Source organism: Labrus mixtus, chromosome 19 (assembly GCF_963584025.1).
Source record: "Labrus mixtus chromosome 19, fLabMix1.1, whole genome shotgun sequence".
NCBI lineage: Eukaryota > Metazoa > Chordata > Actinopteri > Labriformes > Labridae > Labrus > Labrus mixtus.
Window position 1 is genome coordinate 12,434,059 of NC_083630.1, and position 19,001 is coordinate 12,453,059.

Consider the following 19,001-nt stretch of genomic DNA (forward strand, 5'->3'; position numbering starts at 1 on the left):
GGTAACAACTGTGGTCATAATTGACTATTTATTGATTCAAATTCCATTCAAACACATTCACTCAGCACCGCCGACATAGCAGCGGGAGCAATTTGGGGTTTAGTGTCTTGCTCAAGGACACTTCCACTTGTGATTGTAGGAGCTGAGGATTGAAACCCCAAACCTGCTGATTAAGAGACGACCAACCTGACCACTGAGCCACAGCCTCCAAACTACTTAAAAAACATCCCCAAATTATCAAAACGGTTGCTGATCCAAGTTTTGTTTAATAACTTATTAACGGACTGTTTCAGCTTTACTGTATTTGTTTAAAAAGTGGAAACGCCTCTTTGACATAATTCCTGCACCAGAGGAATCCACCTGCAACACACACACACAACCACACTCAGCCACAGAAGCACCAGAGAGAGCTCTAACTGTTTTTGTGTTTCAGCAGTCAACACTTCCAGCTCTAAAGCGAAAAGACACACACACACACACACACACACACACACACACACACACACACACACACACACACACACACACACACACACACACACACACACACACACACACACACACACACACACACACACACACACACACACACACACACACACACACACACACACACACACACACACACACACACACACACACACACACACACACACACACACACACACACACACACACACACACACACACACACACACACACACACACACACACACACACACACACACACACACACACAGAATAGAGCTCAAACGGTCCCACTTTGTACCTCCTCTGCTTAATCAAAGCGTCTCTATTCAACAATTTGACCTTTTGTTCAAAACAGGATTATCACCTTCTCTGGTCTTCATTCACCCTCCCTCTCTCTCCCTCCCCCCTTTCTTCTCTTGCCCCACAGCCCGTTTCCAGGGGCGACTCACATGACGAGGGTAATTGCAATAATTTGTTAAATGCCATGGCAACCGCGTGTTAGATGGGAGGGGTTGAAAGAAAAAAGGAAAGGAAGAATTGGGTGGTTCAGGAAACAAGCAAATCTCTCATTTTGCCAAAGACAGCGGGACAAGAGGAGGAAAGGATGACAACAGAGAGTGTGTGTGTGTGGGTCTGTTAGAGAGAGAGAGGGAGAGAGAGTGAGAAGTGAACAAGTGTTTGCCCATTCTCAGGGTGGTTTATTGATAATGGCAGGGATGAGGGTGGGGGGGATAGGAGGTAATTTCACTAATGATTAATGTCTCTGTGGTCCTAGCTTAGGACGCTGACACACATATATTGTTGTACACACACACACACACACACACACACACACACACACAGAGGTGCAGAGCTTTCACTCTATCTTGCCGGACAAACAGCTCTGTTTGAACTCTCCCTCGGCCTGAAAGGAATCCTTAATTACACAATATTACCCCTCTTCATTGCCTCGCTGTGTGTGCTGTGCTCACTGCTGTTCAGCCTTCACTGCTGTGTGTGTGTGTTTGTGTGTGTGTGTGTGTGAGAGTGTTGCTGTGTGAGGTGTAAGTATTCAGTGGTAGCAGCTGTTTCACAGATCTTGACAAAAGGCTCGAGGGGGACTCGCTCCCCACACATTCACCAAACTAATTGATTTCTGTTCAGCACTGTGGGAGAGTAACCCTGATGTACACACATTTTCACACACACGTTTACAGACATTGCATTCCACTCGCTGAAGACCAAAGTGTTTGAAGCGACCTGGAGAGAGACAGAAAACCCTTTTCAGATTTGCGTTTCTGCAACAGTGCCATAACTATGCTAAGCCGTCGTTATGTTTTCGTGCATTCATACTGATTCCGCAGCAGCGTAATTTTAGTCTCCCAGTCGGTGGATCCGCATTTTGTTACGGCCTTGCCGAAGCAACAAGGGCTAGAGAAACAGAGCTCCACATACACACAAACTGAGACATGCACACACACAGCGCTGCTCTCCCCCGCTGGCTCCTGTCTCGAGCTTGTAACACCTCTGTTGCTACCTCCAAAGACGGTAAAGAGGGGCCACTTCATCCCCCCCCCCCCCCGTTCTGCCTCTGTGACATTAACAGTAAAGGCGAGACATCACAGGGGCGTAAATAGCGCGGCCTGAACGGGCAGTCTGGATCAGGTTAGAGAGAGAGAGGGGGTTCTAAAAAAGACAACACAGGCACCCAGTTTTCTTCTCTCCCAGGCTGCTAACGGTCACTTTAAAAACTTTAAAGCTCTCTACTCTGTTTTGCGTCACACCCTCTTGTTCGTACTCACTGTAAACAAATCCAAAAGTTTGCAAACAGCCTAACTTCAAAGTGGACAGGGGCAGCAATCCTGCTCCCTCTTTCCCACATTTCCAGTCACCTTACAGCTGTCAAATAAAAAGACTAAAAGGCTAAAGACTATAGAATACATTTAAAATAAATAAAAAAATAATGGTGATTGAGTCTTAGACCGCCATGCCTGAAGCCGGAGCTCATTAATGTGAATAATATGTTTTTTACCCCACGAAAATGCAATGCAAAGCTAGCATGCAACAATCTGCTTACAGGCATGAAATGAAAAATCAACATTTGAGGTTTCAGCTTCATGAGGAAGTCAGACGGCTGTGGCAGATAACTCCAGAACTAGCGACAAGCAATTGGGTAACTGCTTTGTTGGCAGCCTGTGACACTCTTATCCCCGTCAGTGTCGACACTCCGACAAGTTCCAAGGCTACACGGTTAGCTCAGCATCGACACGTGGGTTATCACACTTAATGAATAAGTGTTGATGTGATAACTGAAAGATTTTTAAGAACGAAGATGTCGAGACCGCCGAGCTTAAAAGATCCCATCTCAACTGTTGACGGTCATTTGTTTTATTTTTAACTTAACAATTTAGTCAGCCTTGAAAACAAAGTCAATGGGAATGTTTAATTCTGTATTTATGTTTATTAAACATGTGCTTGTCATCTAGCGTTCACTAACATAATGACAGTTTTGTGCTCTGTACACTAATAAACTGAGGACTGCTCCGGATATTGTCCTGACCTGGTTGTTCACATATTCACCTCACAGCGAGGGGGGGGGTCTCCTGAGGTAAGACGTGACGTAAAAAAACAACAACGCAAAAGTAGCGGACTAAGCAACAGAGTCCACTATTCGCTGCTATAATGACAATATAGAAAAGAAACAGTAATGCAGCCGTTTAATTACGTGCAGGAAGATGGTCTCGTTCAGACACTCTATGCACCGTGTACCAGTCACAGGATGTCAACGTAACAACCCCCTCCCACTCGCTCGAGGTGAATTCTCCGGGTAATATCCTACTGCGTTCTCACATCAGCTCAGGGTCCGGCAGAAGAAACTCCGGTTGGAGTCCGAACGAAAAATGTTTTGCATTCACACATACTGCTCCTCCTGGAAATATCCGGAAGTGTTTCAGGAGTCATCAAGTGTGAAAGCCCTACATCAGGGATGGACAACTTCCGTCACAGCAAGGGCCAGATTCATTGAATTCTCACTGCCAGAGGGCCAAATTGTAGGATACAAAAACGATTACAGTCAATTGTGTCTCAAATTTAACTCAACATACACCAGTGATCAAATATTATTATGGACGTATTTGTGGTTTTCATGATTTCATGGCAGATTTTGTCACGTGTTCTTCATGTTTCCAATTAATTGAAATGTAAAAATTGACCTAAGGGCCATGTTGAGGGCCTGGGGGCCACGTGTTTGCGTTACTGTCGTTTAAGTTCCTCCAATGACACACTCGTTCGTCCATGTGTCATTTCAATTGCACATTACGGTCTAAAATAAAAACCTGACAAAGAGTTCAGGTTAACACTGGTCGTCAGAGTAAAAAAAAAGGCCTTTAAGTGTTTTCATGGATCATGCTTCCTCACACCTAACAGGTACTTTAATTTGGTAAGATAAATGTGCTCTTTGGATTAAAATGTCAGCACAGTGTCCTGCTGAGGTTTCCTTTTTCTCTCCTCAGACATTTCTTTGATTGCTTCTCTCACCAGTACTGCATCAGTAGCATCCATGTTGTGTTAAATAGGAAGCAACCCAAACACAGGCGCGTTGTGGGAGGTCAATTTTCCCCGGTTTTGACTGTTACATTCATCATTACATACAGTTTCTCTGAACACTTGAGCTTTTATTTTTGTCAGCTGAAGAAGTAACTCTGATTTCTTGAAGAGTTGTTTTCATATACCATGTTATGCAATCACAAGCACGACGCTTTACAGAGCTTTAGCTTTTTGATGCAGCTAGTTTTGGGGTTTTACTAAATTAACATGTTAACATGTTGTGGACTATCTGCAAGGAGGGGAAGAAAAATGCTATAACAGGAGAATAGAAGTAGAAGAGAATAGAAGCTTACAAGGTGCAGCACTGACACTGAATGAAAACTAAATATCATGTGTGGCCCTGGAGGTGAAGGAAGGAAGTGCATGAATATCTGTTTGCTTGTATTTGTGAGTGTCAAGAGAATCTTGTTGGAAGAATCGGTGGTATTTTTCGTACACACCCACATTTTTCAAAGTGGCACCAGAGTAGTACTTACAGAGTAGTATTTTTTGATATGGCGTCGGATGTCAAGCTGCAGTTTGTTGCTGATGTTGACCACGTAGTCGACGGGTCGGCTCCCACAGGGACTGTGACAGCATTGCAACAAGCTGGGCTCCATCTTTGCCCCCTGCAGAAGAGAACATGTGATGACAACAGATTCATTTATAGTTACAGTATCATAGACGTAAGCCATCAAACAACACTCGAATGTTGTGTTCAACATTTGAAATATTCAATCAAGGAAGGGGTTATTTGACATTCAAAAAACTAAATGAGGAGACACTGAGCTGTACTCAACCTAACAAAAAGAATCACAAACTTAGATAAAGTGTTGTGTAGAGCAGCGGTTCTCAACCGGTGGGTCTGGACCCAAAACTGGATCGTGGAGTCGTTTTCAGTGGATCGCGAAAGTGTGCCTGGGAAAAAAAAAGTGTCCAAAAGTCTAAAAATCCCTTTTTAAACATGTTCATTTTGTTTCATCTCTTTGTTCTGTCATAGGTTTTGTGCCGTCTGAGGTCCAAAACAAAACTCATTGGTTAAAAAATATCCAAAATGTGGGTCGCGATTTCTTGATAACGAGTTGGTGGTTGGTCCTGAGGCTGGACAAGTTGAGAACCACTGGTGACGAGGTTCCAGAAAGATTTATTCCTGATAGTGAATCATATTTGAAAAATGTAATATTTTGAGTCTTAAATGTTAGCTGCATCCTCCTGACTAGCTGTTAGCTACTCTTCTATGTGCTGCTCAACATACTGTAGAAAGACAGGAATTCGCAGGTCAACGTTTTTGGTCATTTTCAAGAGTTTTTGATTGTTGAAACTGAACTACTTGAGTTTTCAGACACTTGAAAATGGCACATTCCATGTTTTGCTGCAAAACATATAACCTAAGTTGTCGCAGAATGTTCTACAATGTTTAAAGCTCCTTTGAATTTTCAGTCTGTATCAGTTTTGGTGCGCCGTGTGGATAAAGTGCTTCCTGTTTTCTTTTTGCTGCTTTTGTCCTGCACATCTGAAAGAGTGTTCTGAGCATTAACAAGATCTCATCCTGTTCATTTTTAGAAGAGTTAATCACTTATTGTGACCTTACACCTACCCGGCAGTAGGCATTGTTTTTGTAGGTCATACAGCAGCATCAGTATTCATTTCAGTCTCTATCATAACCAGTTAAAAACTTCTCTAAGGAGCTTTAAAGGGCCAGTTCACTTTGTCAGAAGTGCTTTGATGTCACACATCTTTGCAAACCCCCTTCACTTCACACATTCTGAAGTCGGATGTACACTTTGTGACCATGTTGCTGACCATTTCTGTCACTCTCTGAAATTGATTATAATATGTTTAGTCCAACGTCATGCTGTGATTGATCAGCTGAGGAGAGGCGGGAGCTAGTGCAGCAACAAAGGAAGACATTTTTAATTGAAGACTGGCTCTCTCTTCTATATGAAGATTGGCATAGCTTTGTGTTTTACTGTTCGCAGCAGCATGTAAAACACCACATCATATGAAGGACCTCAGCCTTAAACAGCCTTAAGGAGCATGTGCCACATGTGCTTTTATTACATGTTTTTACTGCAATGCACCGTAGGAGTTGTAGGTAGCATTTTCTTTTTCTTTTTTTCGGTTACGTATGCATTAAATTAAATTCAGCTACATTAAAAAAGGGCTTTAAAGGTTGGAGTCTGGGTTTAATAGCTCTGGTGGGGACAATTCATTCCACTCACTGCAATGACTACAATTGAATGAAATGTCTTGCGCATATATACGAATGTGCAGGAGTTCATCACAGGTGCATTTTTTAACCCTGTAATCAGAAAAGTAAATTAGCACTTTGGTCGTTACCTTTAAACCTCCACAGAGAAAATGTCACCAGCGCAGAAGGTGTAAGGGCTTAAAGCCCCCCTGGGTCCGGCAAATCTGAACAATATTGTAGCCTGAAGAAAACAGTTCAACGTGACCTCCACACCCCTGAATTGTCTAGTTGACAGCCAGGCTTACAGTTAATGCAATAAAAAAGTGGCCGCAGTACATAACAATTACACTAAATATAACAGCTTTAAACACTCACTCCTTTAAAACCTGAACTCCATTTAACTGTCACGTTGACAGCAGCAAAAAAAGGTTTCTGCAGAGAAGTCAGTGACACAGAAGAATGCGTGCGACACCCCCCACACAGCCATACACAGGGCTTTTTTTTTATTTTATTAGTGGTTGCCTACATTGTTCCTTTTTTGAAAAAAAAAAAAAAAAGTTCAAGCCATTTAATTGGGCTAATATGCAGCTAAACACATTCAAAAGTAAGACTGAAATAGTTTGAGTTGGTACGATATGGATGCCAGTGTCAGATATTCCTCTCATACAGAGGTGATTGGAGTACACCAGTAAATGCTCTGATGATCTGATAGCATGACTTATTAGCCCCCAATGTATTGTTTGTTTCTGCTTTCTGCAGTTACGCTCCGAGACATTAGAACAGTCTGCTGGACATAAACTGCTTAAAACATAAACATCTCTTCAGTCCGGCTTTCATGTCAGGGGTTTATCATTTCATTATTATGTTTTATGATTTGAATGCATCTTGAATGACTCTTTAACTCTAAACTTATATCACTATTTTTATTTATTTTTAACTCTTTACCTTTCTAGTATTTAAATTATTTTTTATTTTAGTTCATTTTGATTACTGAACTTTTTAACTCTTTGCCTTTAATTGTTTCAACTAAATATAAATTATTGCTATTTGTCATGAGCTATGGGAGGAGACAGCTAGACACATTAAAAGAAAGAGGCGGGTAGACCCAGAGTTAATGGGAACGACTCGGAATCCCCCAGGAGGAGCTGGAGAACGGGAGAGGGAAGTCTGGGTTGACTTACTGCGCTCGCTGCCACCGCGACCCCACCTCGGATAAGCGCAAGAAAATGGAACAGCTTTTGGTGTGCATTAGTCTGTACTTCTAAATCTATTTTCCATGCAACAAGTCGTGTCACTATTTTATGACGTTTCCCATGCCTGTGAAGAACTTTGAACTGCCTTTGATTTGAAACATGTTGTATAAATAAAGCTTGATTGATTGATGGATTATTTTCCAGAAGAGCAGTTTACTACAATAATATATCATGACTGCAACTTCACAAACTAACGTTTCAAAAGAAGAGAAATACTTTCTGCTAAATTATCGATTGCACGTTGCAAACAGCTAGGGATGGAATTCACAGGGTTACTCATGATACACAACATGTGGCCCACGATAACGACTTTATCTTGATAGAGTCATTCTGAAATAATTCATATACTCCAGGACAATCATATCAGCACATAGCCTGAACTTGCTGATGCTGCAGAGGATCCCACTACGATCTCAGTGTTTTCTTTACTTTGAATCCACGATCAGTCACACTCATTACACAGCAGGTCGTGTTTAAGGAGACCCACCTCAGAAAAGATTCTGTAAACGATTGTTGTCGAGGCTCTGTGGCAGAGCCTGACCAATGGGAGATCTTTAAACACGTCGCTTCTATTTTAGAGGTGAAATGATTCACAGGTAATCCATATTGTGGCTCATAACAAACTTAAATATCAAACAATAAAAGACATTTTATCCTTGGATTGTAAAGTGAATTTGGCACAGCCGTCACTGTGCAATGGGACTCAGAAGGCTGCTTTCTTTGAACAAATAACTTCATTGAAGAACGTGTAACATTTTTATCCTTTGACAACCAATTTCAGTTCAGCCCATTGTCTGCTCAGCTATGTTGCTATGGTGTCCTGCGGGCATGCTGAATGTGTTCTAAACTACAAAGTCAGAACACTGACACCATTTTCTGAAATTATGGGTTTGGGGGACCACAGGGAAACTCACGCTAAAAATAATAACGATGATATCAAGATACAGCCTGTCTGTAATAATCGAAAGAATATATTAAAAAAACTAAAGTGCTCCATTCATGTTTTTAACCACTGCATTCTTCATCTCTAATCTGCAACATGATCCTGCTGTCAACTTCTCCTTTGGCTTCTTAACTTCTGCTCATGTCACCCTCATACATGTCATAAGCGCCACCAGGAGGAGTCATGAAGTGGAGAGTCAAATTATCAGAGACATCTGTAGAAGGCGCTCTATTTATTTATAATTAGAATATCAATATTTGCCACCAGTGTTATGATGTTTGTATCACTCGAATAGAGCAAAGAGTATTGATTAGTTATGACCCGAACCAGCCTACAAACAACGGTGCAGCTTTGTCTCAAAATGCTGCATATTTGAAACTTGTGAAATGTCAACAATGTGAAATTTAAGTTGAAAAAAAATCAACTTTTAAAAACACTAAATATAACCATTACATACTCATTTTTCTTCTTTTTTTTTCTCAAACTCGTCTCCAGGGTTACTACCATACAGCTGTGAAGAAAATCATATATATTATATATATATACACACATGTATATCTAGATATATTTAGCACTGGTATTAGGTGAGTAACAATGACCCACAAATATCAGAGTTTAGAGAGAAAGAGAGGGAAAAATTGTATTTGATTATCCGTACTTCTCTGGATGAAAGCAGCCTCTCCCTCTCTTGGCTCTACATGAACTCCCCTTCTCCTCTTTTATCTCACTTGTTTCATTCCTTACTTGGTTTTGATAACAGAATACTCCCCTCCTTAACAAACTGTATCCAGAGTCATTAGACCACTGTCTGCCTGCCGCTTGGTTTACGGTTACGACATTAAACTAAACACAAAGCATCGAAAAATGTCTGCTTGAGTTATTTTAAAAAAAGAAGAAAAAAAAAAAAAGAGATCTGACTCTTTGGTCCAACCAACTTTCATATTTTAGCAACTCATGTCTGCACTTTTAACAGCTCTGTGTCAAGTGTGGACGCAGACTCTTTTCTTCCATGTCTTGGTTTGATAACGTGAAGCTTCCTTTACCCAAACGCTCCATTAAAACTGAACTTAGGGAATTCCCTGCCGGTCGCTCCGGCTTTTTTTTTTTTTTTATCCCTCCACATTTAATCTTTTCATTTTCTTCTCCTGCTACCCCCATCAAATAACTTTTCCTCCCCTCTCTGTCCTCCATCATCCATCACCGCCTCCTCCTACCTTCTCTGGCTCGGTGTCAGATGGGAGAGTCAAGGCCCATCTGTCCTCCCCTCTCACTGAGCTGTTAGACCATGTTCACCACCCTAATTAACTTCCTGTCTTATCTGCTTTTCTGTCTGAGTGTGAGTGTGCATACCGGCTGCTGACGCATGGTTGGAAATGATCACCAGAGATCATATGGGTCCTGGTTAGTTTAGGCTGAAATTCTTCTGACTTTTTAAAACCATGTTTGACAGCTACAACATTCTAAAAGGACTTTTTACATCTGCAAAAAAACATTTTTACTAGAGCTCTTTCCTTTGCAAGTGTGTGTTAGTGTAACTGCTGAAGTATGTAGTGTTATCAACTTTTTGTGGGATGTGTGTGTCCTTTTTTTAATTAATGTAAGCTCTTTCTGCCAGCGGAGGACAGACTGTTGTCAGTTTTATTAGCGTCTCTCAGACAAGAAAAAGCTGTGCGCCCTACTCCTCATTAGAAGCTGATCACACACACACACACACACACACACACACACACACACACACACACACACACACACACACACACACACACACACACACACACACACACACACACACACACACACACACACACACACACACACACACACACACACACACACACACACACACACACACACACACACACACACACACACACACACACACACACACACACACACACACACACACACACACACACACACACACACACACACACACACACACACACACACACACACACACACACACACACACACACACACACACACACACACACACACACACACACACACACACACGACCTTGGCCTGACAAATGGTAGGAGATCAGTGTGTGAAGGGGTGTGTGTGTGTGTGTCCACAGAGCAGCAGGGGTTAAGGGAAGGCTTTTCAAGTTGTGGAGTCCAAACTATGCCAATGAAAACATAGTCCGTATTGGAGCCAGGCAGCTGTCTAAAAATACAGACAGAGACACAATATGGAGGATGACTGAGGCATGAATCTTTCACAGGAAGTGAGACTGTAATTCTTCCACTCTTGGACTCTTTATCCACGTCTGTACTGATTAATCCATGAAAGACAGTGAAACACGCCGTGAGTGATAAGAGCAACCGTTCCTCTTTGCTCCAGTCTATCATGGGATTTCAGTAAAGTGTCAAACTTAATGATTCATTCTTTTAATGCAGTCTAAGTTTCATAGGTTTCATTTAAACTCATGTGCCAGTTCAGTTTGTACACCTAAATAAGCCTTCATAGTTTTTTAATCAGAGGATACGATGAAGCTGTTCTGAAAAGTTTTATTTTTGGATGATATCAATTCCTCTTTACAGCTGCTAAGACCCCGAGGACTGGGTTTGAAATAAATGACAAACTGAATGTTGTTTATCTTTAGGAGAATGACAAAGGATTTTAGTTTAAATTAGAAATGATTTAACACATTTAGGCTGAAATGAAAATGATTAGATGAATAATCAATGGGAGAATATTTTGTGACATATTTGTGTTTTTGAATTCATCATTTTATGTTGGATGGAGAATTTGTTCAGCTGAAGCTGCGTGGTGAGGAAACGACATAATTACATTTTTCAACTGTAACTGGACACACTTCAGAGACACGAGATGTGTGTTAAAAAAAAAAGTCAAAACATACATTTGAAGGGATAAACTTTCTCCAAGGCCAAAGGAATCATAATGAAAACACAACTGAAAATCAACAACGGGCTTCTGTGGCAGTCAAAGAGTGTGTGCATCTACTCACAGCTCCTTCAAAGACGCTGTCGTAGGTGTTGTCAGTGCCACATTGGGGACAGGTGAAGGTGAACCTCTCGCAGTCTTTGTAGCGCTCCTCGTCGGTCAGCTGGACCGGAGCTCCCAGCGTGCCCTCAGCCTCGTCCTCCCTCTGATACTGCTGATGAGCCCGGAACTGACTCGGGTCCAGACCTGGCCGGACAAAAGAAAACTCCTGATTACACATTTTAATTTTTTTATTTCTTTTTTTAATTGAATCCACATCGATTAAAACACATGTTGAACCAGACGAGGCCAAATACTTATTTCACACCTTCACTTGACAACTATTAGACAACAATGAAACATCTATTTTGTACTTTTATTAGTCTGTTGTGATATTAGGTGTGACAGCTTTTTCTATGTTTGGCTGCCTCAGCTGTCAACGGACTATAAAACAGGACTAACATGACTAATGCTAACACATACATAAAGAGGGATTAGTGCTATCACTCAAAGTAAGCTGTGCACCACAAATACCTCAAGGACAGGGTGTATCTATAAAAAAGTATGTCCTTAAACTGCAAATAAGAACTCCAAAGAAGAACTTTCTCCAGATTATTCTGCAGAAATATGTCAACAACACTAATGAAATCATTTAGTTCATTTAATTTAATTACATGCTTTCATTGAAATGTGACTTTTTTCAGTTCTTTGTCTTTATTATGCAAAGAAAATCGATAACATACCCAGCCACGTGGCTATGAGCACGCTGTCAATGCCATCAATGGGGTCGCAGATTCGGGACACCACAGGGTGCACCTGCTGTGCGAGGTAGTACTGGGTGTCCAGACTGAGGTTCTCCTGCTTCTGAAGCTGCTCTAGAGCGTAGGCCCTCTGACTGGCTGCCAGCGTAGAACCGTCCTATGGAGAGAGAAAAATTAGATGATCTGTATTTAAGCCCCGTTTCCACCAAGCAGTCTGGTTTGGTTCAGGACAGTTTGGTACAGTTCGGTAAGGTAAACCCTGAGCTTGATTGCGTTTCCACAGCCAACCGTACCCTCATTTGGTAAGCAGAGTGTAAGCCAGAAGGAGATAGCCGCATCAGCTATGTAATAGTGTGACAGCAGCCCAACACAGTGTAGCCACGTTAATTAAGTTAAATGTTCAAGAAGAAGAACAGGGACAAAGTAAAGGAACTCTGTAGGGTCGGATCATATACCCTTGGCACCCCAACAGAAGGGTACCAAAAACTAGGACGGTACAGATCCTTTATTTTGGTACCATTCCCAACTTTTGACGGTGGAAAAGCCAATTACCGTGCCCAACCGAACTGAACCTGACCGTCTGAGTGGAAACGGGGCTTTTAGAGGCCCAAAAATGACGAGTGAAACCAGTGAAGTTCCTCTTACAAACACTCACCTTGCAGATGATGTAAGAGACTGTATCTCCGGCTTTTACCCGGTGACCGCCCTGGGAGTTGATCCATAGAGCCACATGGACGTGAGGGAGGCTTTTCTTATCCGGATAGTCCTGAGGGTCTTTGGTCAAAGCCTGGTGGAAATAAAGCATCAATAAGCACACGGGTAATCTCAAAGACGAACTGTGACGTGTAGCTGTGTTTGATAGCAGCTGGGGGTAAAGAGAAGTTAAACATTCCAGCTGAGTGTTTGTCTTTAAAGTAATGCAATAAAAGTTGTGTCTCAGCAGAGGGATTATTGAGCATATGGCTCACCAATGAAAGCCAGTCAGGGGTTGACATTAAGTTAAATTTGCGAGTGTACAATTCCTGAGTAGCGAGCGTGCTCACAGGAGGGACAGCAGTGAAGCTGTCGGGTGCCTTTCAACTGTGACACACATGCGCGCGCATGAGCGCTTGATGCGTTGATGCTGTAGCAGTTTTTAGCGCGACGTTTTTAAATAATTACTGACAAAACAACGATATGACAGGATAGCGCTGTGAAATTAAGAACGTGTTACAGTCTATTTTTTGTAGGCAGTATTTTAATTGAACGTGCAATCAGCTGGCCCACTCATTGTAGACAGTCATGACTCACAGAGTTATTTTCAGAGGATTTACTTGATTTCTAATTAAGTGTGAAAAATCGCATATTAAGCCTTTAAGGTATGGCTTTTCCTTTCAGGTGTGGAAACACACATACACATCTCTGCCCTCACCTTGTGTATCTCATACTGGTTGAGTGGTATGGCTCCAGCTGCTACTTTCTCTCCCACCTCCACCAGGTGTTTCTGGATGTTCTCCACAATGGCATCACGACTCTGGTCTGACAGGATTTGACCGATCACGTAGCTGCAGGGATCGAGGGAAGGAACACTTTTTTATCATGCAGAACAGCTTCTTAAAAAGTTATTGATATTCTAAAACAACGACTAGATTTGAAGTGACTTGCAATGCCTGAAGTAAAGTAATCAAGTCCAAACAAGTATAGGCAAATATAGGAAAACATGTGAAAGTAGTTCCCATTTAAAACTCGGCCTGGTTTAGCACACGTACTTGCCACACTCTTTTGCAAGGTCACACCAGTCTCTGCGGACGATGTCCAATCCTTTGAGCTCCTGCTTGACGCTGTATCGTCCCTCGCCGTGGTTCTCCACCACCAAGGCAGCGTACTTCTTCTTCTTCAGCAGCAACAGTGACTTAAACACCCCGTCGATGTCAATCTCCAGCAGTTTGTAGAGCTTGTTCACTTCTGCCTTCACCTGGGAATGATTATTACACACGCGCATTAATGGGAAACAGCGAGTATAGAGTGTAGAAAAAGTCGAAAATGGATCATCTTCTTTTCTCAAACCTTATTGCCAAGTTTGAAGACTTCCTCCAGAGACCTGCTGTTGGTGTTGATCATGATAGAGTCTGTATCTCCATAGATGACTTCCAGATTCATCTGGGTCATGTAAGAGGAGAAGAACATAAAGGAAGAAGTGTTAGGAAAGTAATAGACAATCATTTATAAGCCTAATCTCATAACAGGATAATGAAAATAATTAACGGAATTACTTTCTCGTACAACACAAAATGTTACTTCTATCTCAATTTCTATTCATCAGCAGCAACAAAAAAAACACCTTAAAAGAAAACAAATCTGCATGTCCACAGTGCAAACAGGAAAAATACTCTTTTGATTATAACAGTAAAATATATATATATTTTTTTACATTTTGTTCCTTTATTTTTTAGAGATGGGACAGTGGATAGAGTCATAAGTTAGGGAGAGAGAGAGAGAGAGAGAGAGTGGGGAATGACATGCAGCAAAGGAGCCACAAGTCGGATTTGAACCCCGGTCCCTGCTTGGAGGACTACAACCTCCGTGCATGGGACTTGCACACTAACCACTACTCTACCAGCGCCCCAGAAGTAATGCACTTTACTTCTTTTTACATATTACTATCTCTGTATAATGTGTGATAATAACATATACTGCACAGGCAGTAAATATACATGTATACATACATATATAAACCTTAAAATAAGATCATGTATATTGTACTAATATGCAATATCTTTTTTTTCTTACTTACTTCACCTCTATTCTGTATTAAGGTGTTATCATGAATTACTTTTTGAATATGGAAATGCAAAATATCATACGTTGTAGTATGTATGTAATATGTTATGTTTCGATCAATCTCTCCCTTACTACATTCGGATGCTAAGAGAGACCTGTTTATAACTCACCTTCTGAACCAGGTCTTTGGTGTGCATCAGAATCTGAAAGAGAAAAGCAGACGGAACATTATGAATGGACACAAACACCGGAGAGCATAACAAGCCCAGCTTTTCAGCATAGTAAACAAACATATCACTCAGGAACAAACAATGATTAAACATTAAGATTCTCTGTTATTTATTCGGTCTAAGTGTGTGTTAGTGTGTGTGTGTGTGTGTGTGTGTGTGTGCGAACTTGCAAAATTGTGTGGACATGAGAGCAGAGCAGGTGACTTGCTTTTAAATGGGGGATAATTGGCTAAGAGGGCAATTATGAGAGCGTGCTGTGACAGGCGTCTTTTCAACCCACACACATCCCAGCCAGGCAACACACACACACACATACACACACACACGCACCTTAATGACTCGTAATGGCCTTCATCACCCGCAGAGTGAGTGACGGACAAATAAGAGAAATCTGTTAACGCAGGTTGTCCACTGTGTGTGTGTGTGTGTGTGTGTGTGTGTGTGTGTGTGTGTGTGTGTGTGTGTGTGTGTGTGTTAGATCAGAGCGGCAGAGGGATCCAAACAGGTGGGGGCCCAGAGAAAGGGAGGGCAGGGTAGTGGTAGGGGTTGGAGGGTGGGGGCTCTGGGTGGCTAATCTGGGGGGTCGGAGGGACGGAACGCAGTGCGACCTGTCACCAGCAATCTGCTCCTCAATCAACCACGGCTGCATATATACACACCCCGACTCACACTGCGCTCCGTGTGGGGACAAGGACGTGGCTATTTCAGAGTGTGAGGAAGGGGCGGGGTCAGGCTGCGGACAGATGAGGAGGGGGGACTCCACTCCCTGAAACCAGAGTGGGACTTAAGCATGCTTTATGGGCTGCTACATACCACTGGAGAACGGGGGGAGTTTGAGTCTTTCACAGAACAGCCTCCTCCATTAGAGACTCAAGTCAAGGTCAAGGTCTCACCACAAACACACACAAACTCTTACATGAAGCACAAACACACTTGTTTGAATTGAAAGACTTAAAAGGCAAATTAATGTGCACATTATAACATTAGAGCCTTTAAGTCAAGAATTTCTTCTAGATAAACGTGTTCATCAGCGATGTATTTAGTAATTAGTGTTAAGTGGGTTGTTTAACCCCCACACCTTGAAGTGGTTTAAAATGCTGGAGTCCACAGTTGGTAGAAATGCTCACAAAAAGGATGCTGGTATAAAAGGTGCAACTCATACAGTAAAATAAGAACATCGTGGAAAAAGTCTTTCCTTAGTTTAAGTCTAAAAGTCAGACTTTCATATTCTCTATTTTAAGCCTTTTTGTTGATTTAATCTTGATATTTTAAACATACAGCTCGAGAAAAAGCAACAATCCAGGACCTCAAAGTATTAGATTATTGCATAATAAGACCGATCAAAACAAAGAAAAGTCGACCCTTCTGAAAAGTATGTCATGATTTTTTTGATCTCCTTTGTGAGGAACTTTGAGTTTCTGAAACGTGCATTATAAATAAACCTGCCTTGTCTATGCCAAACTCCTTGTGCTGACAAACTTTTATCACATCATGTTGAATATCAATATATTGATACATCAAGCCTTCATTACAAGCTACAAACTCTTCAGTTACAAGTTCCACTTTCTTAAAGCAGCAGAGGAGAATCTGGAGATGAGGAGAGGCGGTAGCAGGGTCTGCGGTGATCAGACGGGAGACGGCAGAGAAGTGATGAATAGGGAGATGTGGGAACGACAGACGCGGAGCGAAAGCAAAGTGATTTGAGGCTGGGGGAGAAGGGGGAGTCGAGCGAGGTGAGAATGTGTTGATGTAATTGATGTGTGGACTCATTTAGACGGGTTTTCCATATGCTGTCACTTCCAGCTGGACAGGCTGCTTTAAGGAATGAACCGTGTGAAAGACAAGTCGTTTGACCATGATGCAATGTGTGTAGCTGGCGTGTGTGTGTGTGTGTGTGTGTGTGTGTGTGTGTGTGAGAGAGCACATACCGACACACACATATTTTAGGGGCCAATGCAAACACACTGCGGCAGGAGGTAAAGAAGAGTGTGTATGTCTTCGCTCTGATGAGTCCACTAGTCTGCACCATGCATGCCACTCATACTGGGGCAAACAACTGAAAAAGCTGGACACGGGACTCAGACTTCTTTGACATCAAGCCCGTTTTGGAAAGTGACTCATTTAGAGCTGCAGTACTCCCGAGCTGCATGTGGCTCTTTTCTGACAGCTTGGGGTGTTTTGAGTCCTATTAAAAATTAAAATCATTTTTTAAAAAAAGTGAAACATTAGGTGTTTATGGACAAAACAGTTCTGGGGACTTTTTGAAGAGGAACTATCCACTAAGGATTTCCCTCATGGGGACTTTTTTCTGTCTGCATTCACACCGCCATGGGGCTGGGAGAGTACCTACTTTAAAGTTATCCAGCTAAAAAGGTTCCTCTAAACGGGGTTCTAGGAACTAAAATAGTTCATAGTTCCTGCACAGCAGAGTCACTAAAAAAAGGGGGAGGGTTCCAACAGTTCCTAGAACTATGAAAAAGTTCCTGTGGTCAGAACAGGATAGATATGATTCATTTCATGTCACTTCACTCATTTACAGTGTTTCCAACAAATAGGGCTTACACAACAGTCAGACGGGCTACGCAGGCATATTCCCTTCCACACAAGGCTAATTGTTGAGCTTTTTAAATAATCAGTATATTGTGGCAATCACGTGCGTACACAAGCGAGGGAGAAAGGGGGAGCAGAGAGAGAGAGACAGTTAAATCAGCTGTTACATCCCTCCAGTGGACACACAGATTGAGGTGTGATGTCTCTTGTTAAAACGGAAGCTACTTCATGCCGACATTTTAATATCTTTTCTGTAGCTGCTGATGCTGTCCTGTACTCGTATTTTATGACAGTTGTTGTGATACGCGTCATCATCAACAAACCTCCAGCGTACTGCTAATGAATACTGTCAAAAGAGCGGAAACGGACAAAAAAAAAAAGGTGGGGGACAAGACGCTGTTAGAGGAGAGGTGCAGGTGTGTGCATGCATGTGAGTACATACGAGAATAGAAAGAACGGAAGAGAGGTAAGATGAGAAGGTTAAAAATGTTTTTGACACAAATTATAATGAGTTAGAGAATAAGATATCTGGATTGATACTTTATTAATCCTTTGCAGCAAATTACACCGTCACAGCAGCTACATTCACAGTCAAGACACAAGATAAAAACTGGATTAAAGTTCATCTAAATACATAAACAGAAAATGTTAAAAATCTAATATTCATCTATGACCTCACCTAATATAAATAGGGTACGATCCTGCGTTGGACAAGGTCGAGTACCACTGATGTAGAGTATTCTTGTAAAATTGAAATCATGCTAGAAGTCACACATCTATATCAGTGTTATAGATAGCCCGCTTAAACGCCACAAAAAAACATCAGAATGGGAAAGTGCAGTACACAGGTCCACTTGACATGAAAAACTTTCAGAAAGACAACAAAGTCAACTTTAAGACTTTCGGGGATAGTTTGCTCGGTTGGGACAGTTTGTGACAGCAGAACATGTGAGTGTTGAGGAGATTTTTTTTTTTTTTTTTTTGGTGCGTTTCTGCAGTACTTCAACACTGACTTTCACATCTTACAGGTGACATTTTTCCCTTTGTGCTCCCCATTTTTAAAGACATAATGTACCCCACAATCTGCCCGGAGACTTGAGGAGGCAGACTTCAGGGCAGCTGACCCTGCCAATGTTACTAAAAGATGTAGCTGGGTTAAGTGGTGCAACAGTAGACACTCAGAGCTGCCATGAAGTGACCGAGCGAGACGACTACAGCAGCAGCAGCAGCACAATAAATAGCACAGCTGGTCTTGTTGACTAGAGCAGCTTAACAGATCAAGATTGGATATTTTTTTTGTGTTGTAAAAAGAATACAAACTCGGTAAAA

The 19,001-nt window shown here is 41.9% G+C and overlaps 1 protein-coding gene across 1 annotated transcript in view; it reads right to left on the reverse strand.

The window, feature by feature from the left end:
- pola1 (polymerase (DNA directed), alpha 1) overlaps positions 1-19,001 on the reverse strand; it is a 61,900-nt gene that overhangs the window by 22,944 nt on the left and 19,955 nt on the right. The window contains exons 27-34 of the mRNA XM_061064288.1: positions 15,063-15,095; positions 14,179-14,271; positions 13,881-14,086; positions 13,544-13,676; positions 12,788-12,919; positions 12,115-12,289; positions 11,397-11,578; positions 4,533-4,664 (exon numbers count right to left, since the gene is read on the reverse strand). Of these exons, the coding sequence (XP_060920271.1) occupies positions 4,533-4,664; positions 11,397-11,578; positions 12,115-12,289; positions 12,788-12,919; positions 13,544-13,676; positions 13,881-14,086; positions 14,179-14,271; positions 15,063-15,095 (1,086 nt within the window). The remainder of the gene's footprint in view (positions 1-4,532; positions 4,665-11,396; positions 11,579-12,114; positions 12,290-12,787; positions 12,920-13,543; positions 13,677-13,880; positions 14,087-14,178; positions 14,272-15,062; positions 15,096-19,001) is intronic.